This window comes from Xyrauchen texanus, chromosome 8 (assembly GCF_025860055.1).
Source record: "Xyrauchen texanus isolate HMW12.3.18 chromosome 8, RBS_HiC_50CHRs, whole genome shotgun sequence".
Lineage (NCBI taxonomy): Eukaryota > Metazoa > Chordata > Actinopteri > Cypriniformes > Catostomidae > Xyrauchen > Xyrauchen texanus.
This window is the reverse complement of record NC_068283.1, coordinates 8,891,231-8,913,779: the sequence shown is the minus strand read 5'-3', so window position 1 is coordinate 8,913,779 and position 22,549 is coordinate 8,891,231. Positions and strand designations below refer to the sequence as shown.

Below are 22,549 nucleotides of genomic sequence, written 5' to 3'. Positions count from 1 at the left end.
TGTATGCAATACACTCGTGACATTGCTTTTCATTAAGAACCTGTAACCACTATTAGAGGTCGACTAATATTTTTGACAATACCAATAGCTAAGGTGGTGGAAAAGACAGATAACTGATTAATAACCGGGGGCAGTGGTGGCTCAGTGGTTGAGGCTCAGGGTTACTGACCAGGCCGGGGGTTCAAGCCCCAGCACCACCAAGATGCCACTGTTGGGCCCTTGAACAAGGCCCTTAACCCTATCTGCTCCAGGGGTGCTGTATCATGGCTGACCCTGCACTCTGACCCCAGCTTAGCTGGGCTATGTGAAAACTAATACATTTCACTGTATATATGCAGAAATTCATATGTGTTTGGAACATCATGAAGGTGAGTGATGACAGAATTTAGATTTTTGGGTGAACTGTTCCTCTAATACTGCATTCACCTTGGAATGTCGGAATTTCAAATGCTTGGAAGAGCTTTATTGTTTGTCGTTGTACTGTATAACACCTGGTATTAGTTCCACTAAAAGTTCAATCATTTTTTCATTCCCTCAAACCTGTGCTCAAGCAACCACCGAAATATCATCGAATAATGAGACTGAAGATACGTGTACTGTCATGTAACACTAACAACATTATGACTTTTCACCAGCAGATCTCATTAAGAAAGAGCAGGTGTATTCAGCATGGGGCCTTCGATGGGAAACCCAGCAGGAATGGAGCTCTCGAACAACCAATCATGGCTGACCCTGCACTCTGACCCCAGCTTAGCTGGGCTATGTGAAAACTAATACATTTCACTGTATATATGCAAAAAACTGTGTGTGACCAAAATAAAGGATTCTATTCTATTCTAATTGGCAGAGTGTTTTTTTTTTTTAATTGATTAATTGATTGATAGAGTGATAAAAAAAAAATGTCTTACTTTGCCGGGCACAGACACTGAGGCTACAAGAGTCCAAACTTCTCCAAAACTTTGTTGTTCAACCAAAATCCAAATAATAACCAAAAAAAATATGAAGATTTGGTGCATAACATGGGACTTTGCTCCGTTTCAATGCTCTATATGTAAGTATTTACCAAATTAAGCTTTTTGTAGCCTATATATTCACCAGATAAGTAGTTTTGTATATAAATATTTCACAAGATGAGGTTTATTGATGAGGAATAAAAAAGAGGAATAATAATATTAATAGAATAGATTATGTACCGATAATCGATAGTTCCAAAAAGCAACTATCGACATCGATTAATCGGTAAAACCGATATATCGGTCTTCCTCTAATCACTATCCAGTCACAGGCCTGGACAGAATTGTGGGTGTGGCCAAAGTTACAAGCTTTGCACAGACACTGTCTATCAATCACTGATTACAGTAATGTATGTTTAGCTTTTTATTATTTTCTGTTATATATGTGGCATTATTAAATTGCGATGACGTTTTTAACATTTAAAGCATTACTCAGTTGAATGTAATTTAGCAGAGCGGATCACATTTCAAGGTGTGAATATTCTTCCGTATGGCATGAATTAAGCATTTCTTTCTTAAAAAACAAATCCACATATTACTATCCACATATTGCTTTTCAATAGACAGATAAGCAGCATACAAAATAAGTAATGAAGGTTTTGCTTCATTTGCTCAATGTGGTGCAATTTCCACAAGTTGATAATGAAAAGCAATGTCATGAGTTTATTGCATTGTTTCTGTCTATTAATGTAATTGCATTTCAATGTGGCATGAATTCGGTGTCATTTATAATGCCATGCAACCATTCTCAGTCATATTTTCTGTTGCAAAAAAATGGCGGACAATTGCAACATTGAAGATTCTTTAGCAAAACATTGGTAAATACTATGGCACATGAAACAGATAATCATTTGGAACCATAATATTACCAGTGAACTGCCACATATTTTTTTTTATTTTAGATTGTTCTGGCAATAAACCATCTCTTCGAGGATAAAACCAATGTACATATACAAAAAAGTAATATAATCAAGGATATAGTCAACAAACAAAACTTCACTATCAGAGGCATTTGGTCACAGCAAAAAGCAGGATGTGGCTGTGCCGATGCTTTACTGAAGTACTGCACTGCGGTGACTCTCTCAGTTGGGAGGTTATTGCTTTGATTCAAGAAACATTTTAGTGTGTGTGAAGAAAGGCGATATTACCTGCAGCACTGAGTCAAAGGGACCAAGATAGATATTTCATCATGAGAATGCTTTCCAAATCTGAGGGGTTAGAAAGAAACAATGATTCAATGTCTGATTCTCTTGGCTCATCTGAACACATGATTGTCATGAAAATAAATGTGGACATTATGTTAAAACCCTCAATTAAGTACAATGTTCAGAGCAGTCTAAGAGATCACACACTAGTATAATGTGCAGTCTCTGAGGTGCAAATTAAACTTGCTTCTTTTCGTCTGTCTTTAACAGTTGTCAGGGAACATAGCAGTGCTGGGAAACCAATCAATCGATTGATCGGTCCGTCTGTCCATACATTTGTTTTTTGTAAGATTGAAAGATTTGGTTTCAAATTACCATGGCTAATTACAATTGTATATAGAACAGAAATGTATTGAAAACAGTATTATTTAAAAATACAAAGTTGTCCAATATTACGTAATTACAGGACATTTGTAACGTCTTAAATCCAACACTGCAACAAAGAACAGTATACAATGAAACCCCAAGGAATATGAAGTTATAAATAAATGTGAATTTTAGTCAGGGTTTAAATTAATCGACATTGTGAGTCTCTGCTCTGAGTTTCTACAGGACTACATAGTGGCCTACTTTAGCAACAGTTATAAAAATAAAATAAAAAAATGCCACTTCAGAGAAGAAAATGCCAGTTTAATCAAAAGCCTTTATCTGTGCAAGCACCTGCATGACTTCTACCCACTGAAATCAATGAAACTGCACACATATTAAACTCTGAGACATGACTGCTATGAGTCTGACCTTCCTCTCCACATCTACATATTCACACCTCAAGACAGAAACACTGTTTTGATGGATTCAGTTGAAAAATGAATTGCCTGTGGAGTCATATGGAGCTTTGAAGAGCAAGTTGTGAAGGGAGGGGAGAAATATACGCTAATGAAAAAGACTTACCCTCTGCCATTGTCCAAATGAATAATGAAAGTCTCATTTCCAAACTTCTCAAAAGTCTCGTAATGGTGACGATCCATATTTCCTGTTAAATTAAAAACAAAAGAGATAGGGAGAGTGAATGGAGCTTTTTTACATCTTATTAAGGTCTTAAAGATTTATTAATGTTAAAGCTGCAGTAAGTTTTTTGAGGTTACAATGAACAAAAAAAATGTTTTCCCCCCTTTTCAATTCCCAATGTGCTCTAGGTCCTCGTGGTGGTGTAGTGACTCGTCTCAATCTGGGTGGCAGAGGACGAATCTCAGTTGCCTCCGCGTCGTACCACGTGGCTTGTTGAGCGCGTTACCGTGAAGACCTAGCGCATGTGGACGCTCACACTATCTTCCGCGGCATCCACGCTCACACTATCTTCCGCGGCATCATGTGCGTGTCAGTGGCAGCGCCTCAGCAGGGGAAGCTATGCGGTTCAGTCAGTCGCAGGACAGTGGTCTGATTGGCGAAGATGTTTGATGCTTGGATATTTTCTCTGGTAAGGTTGTTGAAGCTTATATTCATTGTCATGCTTTAGTAAATCGAACATTATCCATGTGTTTTCCAATTGCAGTGTATTGATGGTTTCGTTCCGATTAAGATACTGTAACATGTTTACTAATATTCATGACTTCTGAGATTTATTATCATTGCTGCAGTTTTGAGGTTCCCGCTGCGATGCTGCTGTTTTCTCATTTCTTTTACCCCAGTCACAGAAATGCTGTTTGAAAAGTTGTTGTCACTTTCCATTGCGATTTTAGCAGATGTGTTTAAATAGAGTAGACAATTCAATTACATCTAAAAGCCACTATAGGCACAATGTGGTTCCCCATGAATGTACGCTCATCTCAAATTGTTCATAATGTACCGATTTCATAGAACAGTCCATCCATCCATCTTCAACGGCTTATCCGAAGTCGGGTCGCGGGGGCAGCAGCTCCAGCATGGGGCCCCAAACTTCACTATCCCGAGCCACATTAACCAGCTCTGACTGGGGGCCCCCGAGGCGTTCCCAGGCCAGTGTAATCTCTCCACCTAGTTCTGGGTCTTCTCTGAGGCCTCCTCCCAGCTGGATATGCCTGAAACACCTCCCTAGGGAGGCACCCAGGTGGCATCCTTACCAGATGCCCAAACCAACTCAACTGACTCCTTTCGACGCAAAGGAGCAGCAGCTCTACTCCGAGCTCCTCACGGATGACTGAGCTCCTCACCTTATCGCTAAGAGAGACGCCCGCCACCCTTCTGAGGAAGCCCATTTCGGCCGCTTGTACTCGCAACATAGTTCTTTCTGTCAAGACCCAGCCTTCATGATCATAGGTGAGGGTAGGAACGAAAATTGCCCAGTAGATCGAGAGCTTTGCCTTCTGGCTCAACTCACTTTTCATGACAATGGTGCGATAGAGCGAGTGCAATACTGCCCCCGCTGCCCCGATTCTCCGGCCAACCTCCCGCTCCATTGTCCCCTCACTCGTGAACAAGGCCCCGAGGTACTTGAACTCCTTCACTTGGGGCAACACCTCATTCCCTACCCGGAGTACGCACTCCATCGGTTTCCTGCTGAGAACTATGGCCTCAGATTTAGAGGTGCTAATCCTCATTCCAGCCGCTTGTTCATAGAACAGTAATATACATAATTTTTTTAGCATGTAACATCTCTGTATTTTAACTTTACCTCCAAAAAAACTATTAAATAAACTGTTAATTATTGTAATTGTTATATAGCATCTTATTTACACATACAATTTGTTTAATAAAGTATATTTCATCTCTATCATTCCTCTATTGGAGCGCACGGCATTATGTTTGCTGGCTCTGATGATGGGGATGATGCTGTGTCACTCGTAGCTTCAGGCAAGTGGTACACGGAGGATATTGCCGCCTCCCCCCAGCGAGGGTGAAGTGTGCACACGCCATGGACAAGGAGCTTCTTTCAGAATAGTCTCGTCTGAATTGTTTTAGCAAACCGGCCGTCATCAACAGACTGTTCGTCCAGAGGAGTGCACATTCTTCCCTGAGGTTCATGAGGAGCTCACAAAGACCTGGTGTGCACTTAGCCTACTGAAAAGGCTACTCAAAGCTACCCCTGGTGGAACAGGTGCTCGCAGTTCACCTCTGCCATAATACTGCCGTGGGATGGAAATCCTGCCCCGCGCACCTCTCCAAGCCATGTTAACTGACGTCCGCACTGGCTGGAAGAGCTTATACAGCTGCGGGCCAAGCTGGTTCAGCACTCCACAGCATGTCGGTACTCCAGGTTTTTCAAGCAAGGCTACAATCCAGAGCTGTTCAAATGAGCTCCACACCGCAACAGATTTGGCACTGCGAGCCACGGAAGCAACCGCTCAGGCCATGGGCAAAGCGATGAGCAACCTGGTGGTTCTGGGTCGACATATTTTGCTAACTTTCACAGAGATGCATGACACAGAGAAAGCCGCCCTCCTTGACACCCCGTGTTGCCCGATGGCTTCTCAGAGTGCTTTGTCACGGCTCAAAAGCAGTCTCACAGCATTTGAACCCCCCTTGCCCTGCTATGTTGCCAATTTGGGACTTACATTTAGTGCTGAAGGCACTAACAAACTCCCTGTTCGAGCCATTGGAATCTGTTTAGCTAAAGTTGCTTTCCTTAAAGACCGCACTCAGATTGGCTTTGGCCTCATTTAAATGGTGGGTGACATACAGGCACTGTCAACTGACAGCTCATGCCTGAAAATTTGTCCAGATCTGTCAAAAGCCATCATTAAATCTAGAAAAGGCTAGGTGCCTAAGATTTTATCAATGCACTTCAGGGCTCAGGTGGTTAATTTGCAAGCCATCTTTCCTCCACCATTTAATTCAGATGAAGAGCAATCTATGCATATGTTATGCCCGGTGAGGGCATTGCATACATATGTTGAGCATACCCATCAGTTTAGGCTGTCGGATCAGCACTTTATTTGTTATGGAGGACGCACAAAAGGAATGTCTGTCTCCAAACGAAGGCTATCCCACTGGATTGTTGATGCAATCGCCCTCGCTTATGAATCACAGTGCGCAAATTGCTCTATTGGTGTCAAAGCACAATCAACCAGTGGCATGGCCTGATCATGGGTGTCCTTACAGGATTTACAGGTGGCGTCCATCTCTTCACATTTCCTCTCTGTATAGAGCGCTTCTTACATTCAAGCCACCTATTATATGCTGTTGATCTGCCCCTTTAAAAGTCATAAGTACTCCCATAAGGAATAAAACCTACTTTTCCAACCATATTGTGAGAGGGTTAATAAACCATACTGTGTATATCTATATGGTTCATATACTGTAGATCCCAGACTACATTAATTTCCATCTGGTATCCGCCATGTGGGACTATTCATATACACTTTAATATGACTTATAAGTCATCAGCTTGTGGTCTGTGACTCCTTATGAATATCTCTGTTAATTAACTATTTACGTGTGCAAAATGACATCACAAAATAAACAAAATTAGGAGGAGAATGGAACATTGACATTTTTCCTCACTCTCTGCTTTTCAACCCTCACTCCCACATATTCTTTTCTCCTATTGCTTACTGTATTTACTCACATTTCTATTTGAAAAAGGAGGCCTCCTGAACAAAGCAGGCTTTAGGCTTAGATTACAATTAAGGACTTAATGATCACAAATGCCTTATTTATTGAAAAAAACATTATTTTCTAATGCCCTTCTCCAATGTGCAAAATAAAACATTTATTGGGACTTAAAAAATCCTGCACCTCTGACACAATCTTTCAAATTTGAAGGTGTCATCTTCAAAAGGGTGCTCACCGAAAAAAGAAAAAAAAACTCTGGTCCTTTATAAGTTTGCTGAAGGATAGTTTTGTCTTCATACACTTAAAGCACAATCTTTCATTCTGAAACCACTTTGAAGTCTGTTCAGCAGGAAACTAATCATAAAATATATGTATGAAATGCAACAGAGGTGTTTTTGTTACATTTATATTGACATTTGTGTTTTCTTAGTTGTGAAGTTTAAAATAAACTTAAAATATTTATGTTGAGTTTATTGTTACAATTGTAATTTAGATTCATGAACAGATTCATTCGGACTCGACTCGGACTCTGCCTGTTATTGACTCAGTCTTGAGTCCGACTCGGCCCCTTTTGGACTCTGACTCGACTTGATTGTATAAAGACTCTGACTCGACTAAGGTGGACTCGAACCCAACACTATCAAAAGTACTATTCATCCCTTTAGGTGTAAAACTTTTTTTATAGTGAAAAAAGCTACTTAAAGTGCATGTTTTAATTCAAACATAATTGACAACACTACTACTAATTACCTGTTTAATAATGTTTGTTGTCAAAGTGCAAAGGGTGACTGCTTTTAACGAGGTAAATATGCGATGATACATGGGTGTTTCACCAAACATGGATGTGTCCATCCATCCATCCATCGTCAACCGCTTATCCTGTGTACAGGGTCGCGGGGGGCTGGAGCCTATCCCAGCTAACATTGGGCGAAAGGCGGGGGACACCCTGGACAGGTCGCCAGTCAACATGGATGTGTGTTTCGCCAAAAATAATATTCATGGATGCCCAAATATATATTGTGAGACTATTACAAATCTCGGGTCACTAATGACCTGTGGCAGGGCGGAGGGCGGGGCCGGGTCGTGATCCTACACACACGACGGACATGTCCGTTAATGATCTCTCTCTCCCGCACGATCCTCTGCAGTCGACCTTTATCCCTCTCGGGAGGCTTGATTAGACTAATACGGACCGGGTGTGTAGGATCACGACCCGGCCCCGCCCTCTGCCCTGCCACATGACCCTATACACCTTTGGTAATTAAACAATTATATTTTATTAATTATTTTGGTATTTTTTTATTGTTACACTACTCCTAAGACTAGGGCTGGATATTGAGTTTGAAACATTTTAGGCACTAAACAAATTGCCTCTAAACTATCGAGTATCAAAAAATGTCTTGTCATTCGGTACCAAATTTGGATACCGAAGGGGTTAATCTTGTCAACATCAGTGATAAGCATGTAGCATGCTAGATGTGCCCAAATCTAAAAGTGCCGGTGATTGGCTGTGTTTAGGTATCAAGGAAAAACACTAGTTTATGCCGGTTACGCCCAGAGATGCGGCTCACACGTGAGGCTTTAGTGTGTGTCTCAACCCCCATAGAAGTAAAAGATGTGTAAAAGATCAAAAGTGTGTCTACATTTCACCAGGCTCGATGCCAACAGCATGCGATACAATATTTGTGACAAGATCATTTCTGTCTAGACCGGCAACACGACAAATCTGACGAAGCACTTGACAGTGCACAGAATAAACTTAAGTGCACAGAATAAACTTAAGAGCAGAAAGTTGCTCCGTCTTCGACTGCAAGAAGACCGAGCCGGTGCAGTTATCCTCTCAGCGTCCACCAGACGGAACTTCCTTCAACATGCCCACACGAGTCCTCCTCCAAAACTACTGCGGCGCTATGACTGGGACTCCGACAAGTAATGTTAACGTTTAGCAAACAAACCAACAAACAAAATCGGCTAACTTGTAGTGGTACATGCTTGTGTACTTGTTAAATTAACGTTTCTGTGCGCGGTGACATAGTCCTGTAAACTGGGACCTACGTAACGTTTGATATTGTTTGGATGTATGGCTATAGATAGTTAGCTAAATCGATGCTAAAAATGCTTTAGTAACTTATCAAGTTTAACTCACATTAAACTAGTTATCTTGTTAAACCGCACTTATCCTTAGGGTTGGCTGAATTAACAGTTTAGCTTTCTTGGTTTTTTTTTCTCTTCACATTACTGTTATAGCCTCTGCCCCTGCCGAGCCTGGCATGAGGAGACCAGAAGGCTCATGAGATGAGTCTTTGAGACTGTAAAAAATGTAACAAACTGAAAAAATAAAACCAAAGTTTTTTGAGGTAATGTTTTCAATCTTGTTAAAATGGATTTCATACAATTGGTATCGAAAAAAGTATAGTTTAGGAGCCGGTATCAAAGTCAAGATATCGGTATCAGTATAGATATCTATTTTTTTTAACAATACCCAGCCCTACCTAAGACAAAGTTAGAGGAATACTAGAGAGGTGAGAGCATAACTCCAAGAAATCGATGAGGTAAAGTGGTGGAACAAGATCCAGGGTCACTGACCCGACCTAAGGAATGCATTTATAGATACAATTATTTTGGTCAAACAACATAATTTCCATACTTAATATGACTATTATTATTCTAAATAAAATAAAATAAAAATAAGAAGAAAAGAGTGATGATACATTTTCACTTGACAGTGTATATAAGCATAAGCAAAGTTTTAGAAAAGTCTTTTAAACAATGTCAACACTTACCCATTAGAAAGTCAAAAATAGTCATGTCCATGATGTCCAGAAGGCGTGTGCCTCGGTCATATGGTGGAGTCTGTTTGACTTCATCACAATAATCAGGATCCACTTCCCACCTTAACACACCAGAGAGATACACCAAAACACTTGTTTTAACTTTGAATATGGCTGTATTTTGCCCACTTTTTCTATAAAACCATTCTGGGGACCATTGAAGTACAGTTGCCATCTGAAACAGGGCGGCACATTGTTTTACTGCACAGATAGGGTTTCTGTGAGAGTAAGTGAAAACTGCAGTGGTGATTTTTGCTGATAATGGCAGACTGTAGTTTAATGAAGATATGGGGTGGTGCGTGAAGACCTGAGATAAAGTGGAGAAAAAGAGCTCACTCAGCTTTCTTGCGTTTGTGATAGGAACGGCGCCAGGGGTTCCTCCAGGTCTTGCGCTTTGCTAGTGCCAAGTCAGGAAGAAATGCAGCCAGGGAGCCTTCGATCTGGTCGGGTTTTCCGCACAGGGCATGTTCCGTGGAGCAGTAGTATGAGCACTCGCCGTAGAAGCAAATGTTGTTGGCTGCGGGGGGAACAAATAAGCATGAGGTCTTTGAAGCCGTTTACACCTGGTATTACATCCAGTTCGGGTGATCCCAAGAGTCAGCGCTAAATAAAGGTGTAAAAGTCCAAAGGGCTTTATGATCACATCACTCAAACCACATTTGGAGGGAGTTGAAAACGCATGTGATCACATATGATGAACGCATGTAGTGTTAAAACTACAATCAATCTTATGGTGATGTCAAGTCATTCTGACCACAAGATTTTCACCCATCCAGGATTTTCTGGGATCTGGGATTTATACGTCAATCCTAAAAAAAGTTAAATTCAGCATGTTTTTAAATTAGGCAACTTCACTAGATGTGTCTTTCTGTGATGAGGGATGTCAGTGAACTAAAAAGCGGCAATTCACTACAGGCTCATTAAACGCTGCTGTTTAGCCAATGATGAATCACTGTGCATAACGCCTTTTTCAAATGTTTCCTGACATGACTCCTCGGGGGAAGAGGAGCCTTTTTACTTCTTCCCAGTAAAACATGTTTATCATCAAAGTGGAGGCAGAATGATAATGATAACCCTGCAGAGAAAAAATATGGCCAATCTGTGGGTTTTATCCCAACACTTACATCATCTCAATGTGGGTAATTAAGTTGCCAAACTTTCTGCATGTGTGTTATTGCATGCTTGCCTACTCCCCAATTAAAGACTCTAATTAGACTAGCGGCTTCCTTGTGTGTCGTGCGCTAGTCTATGACTGCATCCCAATTAGCATATTATCCATCCAAAATAGCATGCAAAATTAGGATTAGTGTGTCCATAATAACAGTATTTTCAAAGTGTGTGCATACATGCTTGGTTTCAACAAATATTGGTCACAATCATTATGTTTGTGACAATTCTCTATATTTTTTAGCTGCCAAAAAATGTTAAGCAATGCAGAGCTGAAGCTGCCAGAGCTGTTTTTAAATGTATGAATGTAAAAGTTAAAGGTTAAGATTATGAACATAATCCAATGAATGGCTGCCCTTACAAAAATCAAGAGTTCATGGCAAATTTGAAGCAAACTTGCCATAAATTGTCCATTGTTGCCAAAGGTTTGCTGTAGGTTCAACACTACCGGTGAAGAGCAGCAATTTCTGGCAAACATTTGTGGCGAATTACAAGCTCATGTGCATGTGAAAATAAGGAGTGGCAAATTTGCTTCAAATTTGTGGCAAATTTGTGGCAAGTTTGCGGCTAGTTTGCCAGGACTCTAAATATTTTGCAAGGGCTACTTAAAGTTGACTCTGCATATTAAGCTAGGATACTTTTAGATATTTTAAACTAACAAATACACACTTTGCCTTTATGTAAAAAAAGAAATTTGGGTATTAGCTCAATGCTAACATGAGAACCATGATGAATTTAGCTAGATGCTAACGAATAAACATAAAATAGCATGCAACAAGAGGGCAATGTGGAATCAAGATACAATTTTGACATATTAGTATGGCACAATATTTCCATACCGTCTTACTACATACTCAAAAGTATATTCTTTTCCTTCAGAAGCGAAGTAGCCTTCATAGCAAATTGGCATACTGCCTATATCTGAGCTAGCACGAGGGGGATGCAAGACCTGATGGTACAGAACAAAAGGTCATGCAGCAGGGACTAATACCTGGGGATATGAAGAATGTTCGCCAGAGCTTTTTGTCACGGGTCACATCTCGGATCTCCCGTGTCATGTTCACCAATCTGCCGGCCACGGGGGGAACTCTCCGGAAATCCAAGATTCTGGGCACAACAAACAAACAACAGCATCAATTATTAATTTGTAATACATTATCAAACATTATCAGTTGCCATTTGTAGTTCTCATATACACATGTAAAACATTAACAATAAACAGCTGATGCTAAATATGACTGTTAATATAGGCAATTTTAAAAAACAATCAACAAAAATCCGATAATCTGATTTATTTAATAATTTTTTTTACCCCCTTTTCTTACCAATTCCCACTACTTAGTAGGTCCTCGTGGTGGTGCGGTTACTCACCTCAATCCGGGTGGTGGAGGTCAAGTCTCAGTTGCCTCCACTTCTGAGACAGTCAATCCGCGCATCTTATCACGTAACTCCTTGTGCATGACACCACAGAGACTCACAGCATGTGGAGGCTCATGCTACTCCCAGCGATCCACGCACAACTTACCACACGCCCCATTGAGAGCGAGAACCCCTAATCACCACCACAAGGAGGTTACCCAATGTGACTCTACCCTCCCTAGCAAATGGGCCAATTTGGTTGCTTAGGAGACCTGGCTGGAGTAAGTCAGCACACCCTGGGTTCGAACTCTCAACTCCAGGGGTGGTAGTCAGCGTCAATACTCGCTGAACTACCCAGGTCCCCTATATTTATTTATTTTGTCATAATAATTCTATGTTTTTGGGTCTATCCCCACCCCTGTGTTTCCAAGTACTCCTTGCTATATTAGCAAATATACACATTTTGGAAAAAGTAAAGAAATGGAAGCAAACATTTTGTATTTATTTCTTATATATATGTATATATATATATATATATATATATATATATATATATATATATATATATAGAAGAAATAATGTATTTATCATTCTGGCATTATTATAGTCCATAATATAACAAGAATGGATTGATTTAGCTTGAGATGTTATAATGCAATTTATTATGTTTAAAGTCTTAAAAAAAAGATACATTCAAAACTTTATTAAACAGGAAAATGACCTAGAATGACCATGATTGTCTTTCAATGCCTTTCTTCGTCCAAATTTTACACAGTTCATTGGCTGCTTCATGAGAAAAGTTTCACCAAACATTCAATCTTCTGCAGCATTCAATAAAGAGGAAGCCAGGATTATAGGCAGCAGGTAATCTATCAAATAAAGCAAAATTCTTTAAACCATCCAGATAATGATTTTTCCTTTGAGGTGCTACTGCAAAGCACCCAAACCCACTCTTTACTCATTGACACCTCCATTAGTGTTTTTTATTGGCTTTTTAAATACTTTTATTGCCATTGTAGCATGTGGCCACACACCGCAGAATACAAATGACCTCTCCTCCACCCTCACTCTCTCACATTCTCCCTCACAGTCACATTCATGTCTGTGTCTACGTGTGCAGTGGGACATCTTGGTGAAAAGCGTACGTCGTGTGCTGCGAGTTTTTTCAAAATTAAACCTCCAGAGATATGACGGCTCCTGGCCCCTGAGAGACAGAAACCCAAGCCTTTGAGATGAAACCACTCCACAAGCTGCACAGTCACTCTGGACCCTTTTGGCAAAGAGCCCAGTGTGGAAAAAGCATTCTAGGAACATTCTGTCAGCCATTTGAGGAAATTAACAATAACACAGTACATACTTATATTAATTTAACTTATATTTAATGCTTTTTACGAATTGATTTTTACATTTACGTTTAGTTTTAGCAATGATCTTATTCAAAGTAGCGCCATCTATAATTTTGACAGGTATGACAACAAGGCTATAAGGGATGGACTTATAGCCTATTCAATGGGTTGTACTGTTGTTTTAAGTGTTTTGGATTGTTCTGTTGATGAAACATGGAAAATAAAAACCATCTTTCCAAGAAATTTCAGTAGACAAAAAACTCCCAACAGAACACGAGTTATGGAAAATTAGATGTGATTTTAGATGCATATAACTTTAATCCTCACTGCCACTGAAGTAATAATAAAATTTTTGAGCAAAAATGCAACCTCTGAATCATGCTCATTATTGCTTATGTCAACGCAACTACTTCCTTGTTTCCACTGGACAAGAACCCATGTTCCTGAGCGAAGGTGTTTACTTCCTGGTTTCCATGAGACCACAACTCATGTCTCTGAGTGGATGCAATTATTTCCTGGTTTCCACAGGACCAGAATATACATATCTGAGAGAACACAATTACATCCTTGTTTCCACGGCACCGAAACCGTGTCTCGGAGTGAACGTGATTATTTCCAGGTTTCCACAAGACCAGATATCGTGTCTCGGAGTGAACGTGATAACTTCCAGGTTTCCACAGGACCAGAACACGCATCTTGGAGTGAACCCGGTTATTTCCTGGTTTCCACGGGACCAGAACCCACGTCTCAGTGTGAACTGAGATTACTTACTGGTTTACACAGGACCAGATCTCGCATCAAGGAGTGAACAAGAAAACTTCATGGTTTCCACGGGACCAGAACCAATGTCCCAGAGTGAACATGATTCCAGGTTTCCACAGGACCAAAACCCACATCTCGAACTGAAAGTGATTACTTCCAGGTTTCTACAGGACCAAAACCTACATCTCGAAGTGAAAGTGATTACTTCCAGGTTTCTACAGGACCAAAACCCGCATCTCGAAGTGAAAGTGATGACTTCCAGGTTTCTACAGGACCAGAACCCGCATCTCGAAGTGAAAGTGATTACTTCCAGGTTTCTACAGGACCAAAACCTGCATCTTGAAGTGAAAGTGTTTACTTCCAGGTTTCTACAAGACCAAAACCCACATCTCAAAGTGAAAGTGATTATTCCAGGTTTCTACAGGACCAAAACCCGCATCTCGGAGTGAACCTGATTAATTCCTGGTTTCCACAGGACCAAAACCCACATCTCGAACTGAAAGTGATTACTTCCAGGCTTCTACAGGACCAAAACCCGAATCTCAGAGTGAACCTGATTAATTCCTGGTTTCTACAGGACCAAAACCCACATCTCAAAGTGAAAGTGATTATTCCAGGTTTCTACAGGACCAAAACCCGCATCTCGAAGTGAAAGTGATTACTTCCAGGTTTCTACAGGACCAAAACCCGAATCTCGGAGTGAACCTGATTAATTCCAGGTTTCTACAGGACCAAAACCCACATCTCAAAGTGAAAGTGATTATTCCAGGTTTCTACAGGACCAAAACCCGCATCTCGAAGTGAAAGTGATTACTTCCAGGATTCTACAGGACCAAAACCCACATCTCGAAGTGACAGTGATTACTTCCAGGTTTCTACAGGACCAAAACCCACATCTCGAACTGAAAGTGATTACTTCCAGGATTCTACAGGACCAAAACCCACATCTCGAAGTGAAAGTGATTACTTCCAGGTTTCTACAGGACCAAAACCCGCATCTCGAAGTGAAAGTGATTACTTCCAGGTTTCTACAAGACCAAAACCCACTTCTCGAAGTGAAAGTGATTACTTCCAGGTTTCTACAGGACCAAAACCCGGATCTCGAAGTGAAAGTGATTACTTCCAGGTTTCTACAGGACCAAAACCCACATCTCGAACTGAAAGTGATTACTTCCAGGATTCTACAGGACCAAAACCCACATCTCGAAGTGAAAGTGATTACTTCCAGGTTTCTACAGGACCAAAACCCACATCTCGAACTGAAAGTGATTATTCCAGGTTTCTACAGGACCAAAACCCGCATCTCGAAGTGAAAGTGATTACTTCCAGGTTTCTACAAGACCAAAACCCACATCTCGAAGTGAAAGTGATTACTTCCAGGTTTCTACAGGACCAAAACCCACATCTCGAAGTGAAAGTGATTACTTCCAGGTTTCTACAGGACCAAAACCCGCATCTCGAAGTGAAAGTGATTACTTCCAGGTTTCTACAGGACCAAAACCCGCATCTCGAAGTGAAAGTGATTACTTCCAGGTTTCTACAGGACCAAAACCCGCATCTCGAACTGAAAGTGATTACTTCCAGGATTCTACAGGACCAAAACCCGCATCTCGAAGTGAAAGTGATTACTTCCAGGTTTCTACAGGACCAAAACCCACATCTCGAACTAAAAGTGATTACTTCCAGGATTCTACAGGACCAAAACCCACATCTCGAAGTGAAAGTGATTACTTCCAGGTTTCTACAGGACCAAAACCCACATCTCGAACTGAAAGTGATTACTTCCAGGATTCTACAGGACCAAAACCCACATCTCTGAGTGAACCTGATTAATTCCTGGTTTCCACAGGACCAAAACCCACATCTCGAATTGAAAGTGATTACTTCCCGGTTTCCACAGGACCAAAACTCGCATCTCAAAGTGAAAGTGATTATTCCAGGTTTCTACAGGACCAAAACCCGCATCTCAGAGTGAACCTGATTAATTCCTGATTTCCACAGCACCAAAACCCACATCTCGAATTGAAAGTGATTACTTCCAGGTTTCTACAGGACCAAAATCCGAATCTCGGAGTGAACCTGATTAATTCCTGGTTCTACAGGACCAAAACCAAACATCTCAAAGTGAAAGTGATTATTCCAGGTTTCTACAGGACCAAAACCCACATCTCAGAGTGAACCTGATTAATTCCTGATTTCCACAGCACCAAAACCCACATCTCGGTGTGAATTGATGCAAAATTGTCTGAAGGGGGGATGGGGCTTGTCAGTAATTCAGCAGAATTGGATCTTTTTCAGGGTAAATAAACTTTCGGAAACAGCATGTTGATTTCCTGTGTAATCGTGTTGACACAAAAGAGGATGTGACAACAGCAAACTATTAAATACACAAAAGCAGTGTTTATTTGTACACAAAAATTACTTTTAATTTTCTTTGTGTTCATAATTTTCAGTTTACAAAATTGGTTTTCAATCAATAGTTTTCATTGTAGTTCTAGTTTAGTAGGCTATATGATAATAATCTAACAGGAAGTAATTGGGTGGTGAAAGCTGTTTGTGTATAGAATTAATGTATAGCAAATTATTTTAAATTTTTTTGCTAATTTCAATTGTTTCCACATGCTCTCTTACAGTACTAATATGATATCAATTAAATATTTTACTGTCAAACATCCTGTCTTTACCATTTTCTCTCAGCTGACAAAAACTGGCATATCATACTGTACTTTTTCTTGCCCTCAATATAATACCACACGGACATGACAGGCGCCTTGGACGAGACAAGTAAAGTTCTTGGAGAAAATCAGGTGGGTCTCACAAGCTCAATTATCGCCCTGACTCCACAGATTTTCTCTCTGTGGGGGCTTCTAGTTAAAGTCAGCGGGGAGTTTCTCCTGATGTCTGACCATACTCACATGCACCTTGTTACTCTCGGAGCAACTGTAAGGTGTATCGACTCAATCGCACTAAGTGCTTTTCAGGCTGTTGTCCAAAAGTCTTGAGTGACATTTAAAGAGCGGCAAGAATACAATCAGAGTCGCTTTGGCTTTCTGACATCACAATGGTGTGAGTGCTTAGAAAGAGGATTTAAGGCAGCAAAAGGGAAATGCAACTTGAAGTTCAGAGAACATTGATGCCATTGACACATTCAATGACAAAATATTGTTTCTCCTTAAACCTTATCTATAATTTGTGTTATTAATTATAGATAAGGTTTAAGGAGACGCAGTATATCGATATTTTTAATACAATTTCCAAAATGTGTCACCTCTTAACAACTCCAAACAGCTTTGCCAAACAAAGATAAGGACCAAGAAAACATAAACATAGTTTCCTTGCATGAAGTCATATGCAAGTTAAGTAGGAATCCCTTGAGCAGGTCAGTCATATTATACACCCGTCGCCCGCAATATTCAAATGACTCAGACTTCTTTCTCTGTGCAGGTGTTATAGGCTTACCTATCTAGATGAAATGCAGCGATCTCTGCATTGTGTCGCTCAAAGTCAGAGAAGTAGAAGAAGTCTGGTGGTGTTTCTTGCTCTCTGGTTTGTCTATAAGACAGAAGAGGAAAAAACAGGATGGATGTTAGTTGAAGCAATGAGCTACTGCTGATGTACATTGTAAACAATGTTTTTTTGTGAAACCACTACACAAATAATAATGACTTGAATTGATCCACTTATCAGCTGCTACAAGACAGTTCAGCTGTTCATAATGGAATACTTGCTTACTAGAGAGCCATCATCAGGGGGACAATCAGGAATATTGCCCCAGGCCCTGTGATGAGAAGGCCCCCACTATGTTACACTATGCTCATTTGGCTTGGGGAAGAGGGACTCACCTTTGAAAATTGTGTCCCAGAATTGATTTTGTTCAATAATATTGTATTACATTTTTTTTTTTTATGTTTCTCTATTAAGTTGCAACTTGTTTGGCAATACAAATGTTACATTATTTGCATTATCTGCCATGCCATGTCAAAACCACAACATTTGAAACAATAGGACCTTACAGTTGTTTCAGGCCTGATGTGGCAAAACTGATTGTGAAACATGAGTAGTACTACTTCAGTTTGCTGGCTGTATAGTCTGAACAACCAGCATGTAGTATTCCTGACACTAGCAGACAGAAAGACAGTCAACATTCTGCCGAGTGTGCCGTGTAGCTGTATCAGCAACTAAAAAGAAGTGTGTGTGTGGGTGCACACATAGCAGATTTAGGCAGGAAACAATGTGCAGGTGCTTGTTCTCTCCACGTACCTGTGCATTCAGACAGACAGATTACAAAACTTAGACAGGCACTGGAAAAAAAAGTGCAAGAATCCAGACAGACAGGCACTAAACCACAGATCTTAACTGTCAACCACCTACAGGAATATGATTCTCTGCTCATGGATATCTCTTTCATGGTGCTTCCCTGAAAGATCTTTCCTGGAATCATTATGGCTTAATCCCAAGAATATGGCAAGCAGAGCCAACTATGCAAGAATAATCTTAAACCCACAACACAACAGAAGTGTATATTGGACTAATTAACCCAGAGGACAATTCTATTGTGTAAAGGCTGCTTAGAATAGCATTTTAATTAAGTATAAAATTTTTCCCAGTAAATGTCCCATTTTTCACAAATGAGACAATTGGAGGTTTTTCGATGAAACTGATAAATTAAGACATTTAAGATATTACAGCTCAGATAATGTGGTCTTGGAAGAATTAGATGATAAATGCTTGAGTTCATATTTAGATCTCTGCTTTTTGATAGCAGGCAATGTATCATTTGAGATTTTGAGACACTGTTAAGATTTCTTTGAAACATTAGAAGAGACACTGTGACAGGGCGGAGGACAGGCCAGGTCATGATGCTACACACCCGGCCCCTAATCAGGCTAATCAAGCCTCAGAGAGGGATAAAGGAAGACTGGAGACTGCAGTGGGACAGAGAGAGAGATTCACGGGCAGCTGTCTGACACCTTTGTGTGTTTGTCTTTTTGTTTAGTTCTACAGTAAAATATTATTTATATTCTCAAGCTTGTTCTCGCCTCCTCCTTTCCATTAATCCCTTTACACTGGTGCCGAAACCCAGGAAGGAGGAGGGATTCGCCGTAGTAGACTCCTCGCCACTACCATCCACCCCAATGGTGCAGCAGTGGCCATCCGCCAGAGGATGGAGGAGCCCGGCCACCTGGATGCAGAGGAACAACCGCTGACCGCGAGGGGAAGAGGGGCTCCCAATCAACCGCCTGGAGCGGTTACCGCTTCCAGGGGCGGGGGAGACCCCTACTGTCCACCAAAAACACACCAGGGCTTTCCGTCTGCCAGGGGCCGGAGGTCTGCCTCCGATTCATCGGGGAAGTTGTCGTCCATTAGAGGGTGGAGGAGTGGCCGAGGACCAAGCTACGGTGTATCGGAGAACTGGCGAGTAAGTGTTTTTTCTCTCTCTCTCTCTCTCTCTCTCTCTCTCTCCCACTGCCACTCCGTGTTGGCCTTTCCCTCTCTTTTTTTAAATGTTTTTGTTAATTTGGCACGATCACCGTTACGGTGTGTAGGTGCCACAAGTTTTTTTTGTTTCCCTTCCCTTGTCCCCTCCCTCATCCAGGTAGACGGGGATGACCTGCCGGCAGATGGTGCGGAAGGCACGCCCCTACCCATGGATAGAGGGGGCAGGGGTGTACGTCATACAAGGGGCTTCCCGGAATGTGACAGGGTGGGCTGGCTGACTGGAGACTGCAGTGGGACAGAGAGAGAGGTTTGACACCTTTGTGTGTTTGTCTTTTTGTTTCAGTTTTATATTAAACTATTATTTAGATTGTCAAGCCGGTTCATGCCTCCTCCATTCCATTAACCCCTTAACCGTCACATATGTGATGGCCTGTGGCTTTTTCAGAAGAAAGACAAATCGGAGAAGACTTCTCCATTTAATCGAAATGCTTTCTAGGAGAAACAACTGAGATATCTGAGAGACCTCATTTGAGATTTTTCCATCTTACGAGAAGCCCTGCTCTCATCTCCAAACCCCATCAGACCTTAACATCATAACTTATTCAATTAAAAATGTTAGTCCCCAAATTCCCATTTTCATCCAGCCATTACCTCTAAGTGCTGCACAGATTCTCTTCCCTCTCTGTCAAAACACTAATGGAAAATACTTTTTGTGACTTCATATATTTTCATTTCAGAGACAAAGAGAGCTTTTCTTTCTGAAATCCCCCTCAATCATTATGATCACTCAATTTCCTGGATCTAAAGGGAGTGAATGGATTTTTCTTTGCCAGATGAGGCCTAAAATGTACTGCAGATACAGGCGAGCTCTCTGGAGAGGGGTGGTGGGGTAAAGCTTTTGGAGAATGCCATGAGTCACTCTGGAATTGACTGAAGTGTTGTGCACTAACACCTGTATCACAGAGTAGGATTTATTTCAGTGTTTATCAGTGTGCTCACCAATGATATCCTTCCAAAAACTATAAATCACATTCACATAGCCTTTCATGTCCCATTATGACTTTATTTCTAGGACAGCTGAGAGACACAGGACAGTTGAGGGAGAGTGAAAGAAAATTTGCGAATGTGAGCGAATTTGTGATTACATGCATGAATATAGAATTTTGTTTGATTATTTTATTCTTGTCCTTTTTGCGCATTTTATTGACAGTGAGCCAAGAGAAAAAATATTTCAGAAGTTGAGTCATGAAACTCTATGTGGCACAAGATTCTGTAGGTCTTTTAAAAATGTAATCGGTTGGCCAATCGACTCAAATATTTCATGCCCCAATCTGATATGTCCTTTGATATGTGCTATTTTCTTTGCCTTTGCCTGTTTGCAGGCAAACTGATTTCTTGCAGCACACTACAAGTTTTCTCATTGAAACTCTCCTCCTCCCAAGCACCACATGTCTACATCAGCTTCACGGTGATTGCAATAATTATAGAATTTATAAATAAATATATTATTAAGAAATAATCAATAATTTAAGGGGTGCTATTTCAGGGTGGCAACAACAACATGATGAAAGACTCCGAATTCAGGGGAATTGTCCCTGTAATAAGTGCACTGTAAGTCGCTTTGGATAAAAGTGTCTGCCAAATGCATAAATGCATTGTTTTTTAAATTTTGCATTATAGTAAAAGTGTTTGGATATCATAACATAGCAGTGTGTAATAATGCAAATATAAATAAAGTCATAATTAGCCACTGTAGTTGTGATTTGTGTTGCGCCCTTCAAAAGTAGAATTCGGCACATAAATGTCTGTCTGCAAAAATGTAGTTATAGTTATGTTAATTCTGTAGGACTAGGTTGTAGAATGCAACTGATGTACAGTCACATGTGTGTGTATAGACTATTTTACAATGGTTTTGAATTTGGCTCATCCAATCAGAATTGTAAATTGGACATGTTTATGTTCTAATTTAATTTTGGAAATTATTTGATATTTTCCACCTTTATCAGCAGCTAGTCAAATAGCTACATGAAATATTAAATTGAAAGAAGGAGAATAGGAAATGTTTCGAGCTGGATTTGAACTCTCATTGGCCGCATGACAACTCATACCCGCTACGTGTTGAAGTGTGTACGCTAGCCACAAGGCCACGGCTATAACACACGAATAAAGTGTAGATGTCTTCGTAATGTGTGTTAAATATGTATGAATACATTGCTAATACAGCAGAGGGTAACTTAGTTTAATATCTAACATGCAATAAACTTGAAAAAATAAGCTATTTGTTCCTACTTTTTCATGCTGCAAGGTCCTCATATCCTACATAAACAAAAGCAACAGACAGTTGTTCAAATGCTCTTGACATCATGTGTCTCCATCACCTTGTGCTGTGGCTAAAACCGCTCAGAGCTCTTTTCTGGATGCGCTGTTGCCTCATACTGGGCTGTGATTGGCAGGACGGTTGCCACGGTCACCCTGACCTTGTGTGCAGCCTCCAGTCTGGTAGGAAGTCCTGCCAGTTTGACATGTGACAGCTCATGGTGCTCTAGGGGCTAGTGGGTGTATCGCTCAGCGTTTGTGCCATATTAATGTGCCTTTTCTGCTGAGAGAACGGGCAGATCAATTATCTTGATATGAATCTCACTGCTAATAAAAGCAGAAGACAGCCTGTGTGTTTGTTGTTTGTCAAGAGAGAGAGAGAGAGAGAGAGAGAGAGTGATGGCAAAATGTTTGTCACTCAAAATGGCTGCATGAGTCATCCCATCCACACAGGTAAACAAAGAGAGGTCACCTCAACGTTAAACACCGGCCTGCTGAGAGTAATTCAAGGACTGTCTGTTACAATCCTAACATACAACATATAAACACATAGTGTTTTTGAAGCCCAGGGAAGTCAAATTGATATTCCCTCAAAGTAGCCAAATATGAATTTTCAGTTAATTGGCACACAATGCAGAAGA

At 40.7% G+C, this 22,549-nt stretch overlaps 1 protein-coding gene across 1 annotated transcript in view; it reads right to left on the bottom strand.

The window, feature by feature from the left end:
- The window catches only part of LOC127648384 (extracellular serine/threonine protein kinase FAM20C-like), a 112,187-nt gene that overhangs the window by 5,403 nt on the left and 84,235 nt on the right, over positions 1-22,549 (bottom strand). Inside the window, exons 4-9 of the mRNA XM_052133046.1 lie at positions 17,613-17,705; positions 11,678-11,793; positions 9,856-10,036; positions 9,472-9,581; positions 3,110-3,191; positions 2,162-2,221 (exon numbers count right to left, since the gene is read on the bottom strand). Of these exons, the coding sequence (XP_051989006.1) occupies positions 2,162-2,221; positions 3,110-3,191; positions 9,472-9,581; positions 9,856-10,036; positions 11,678-11,793; positions 17,613-17,705 (642 nt within the window). The remainder of the gene's footprint in view (positions 1-2,161; positions 2,222-3,109; positions 3,192-9,471; positions 9,582-9,855; positions 10,037-11,677; positions 11,794-17,612; positions 17,706-22,549) is intronic.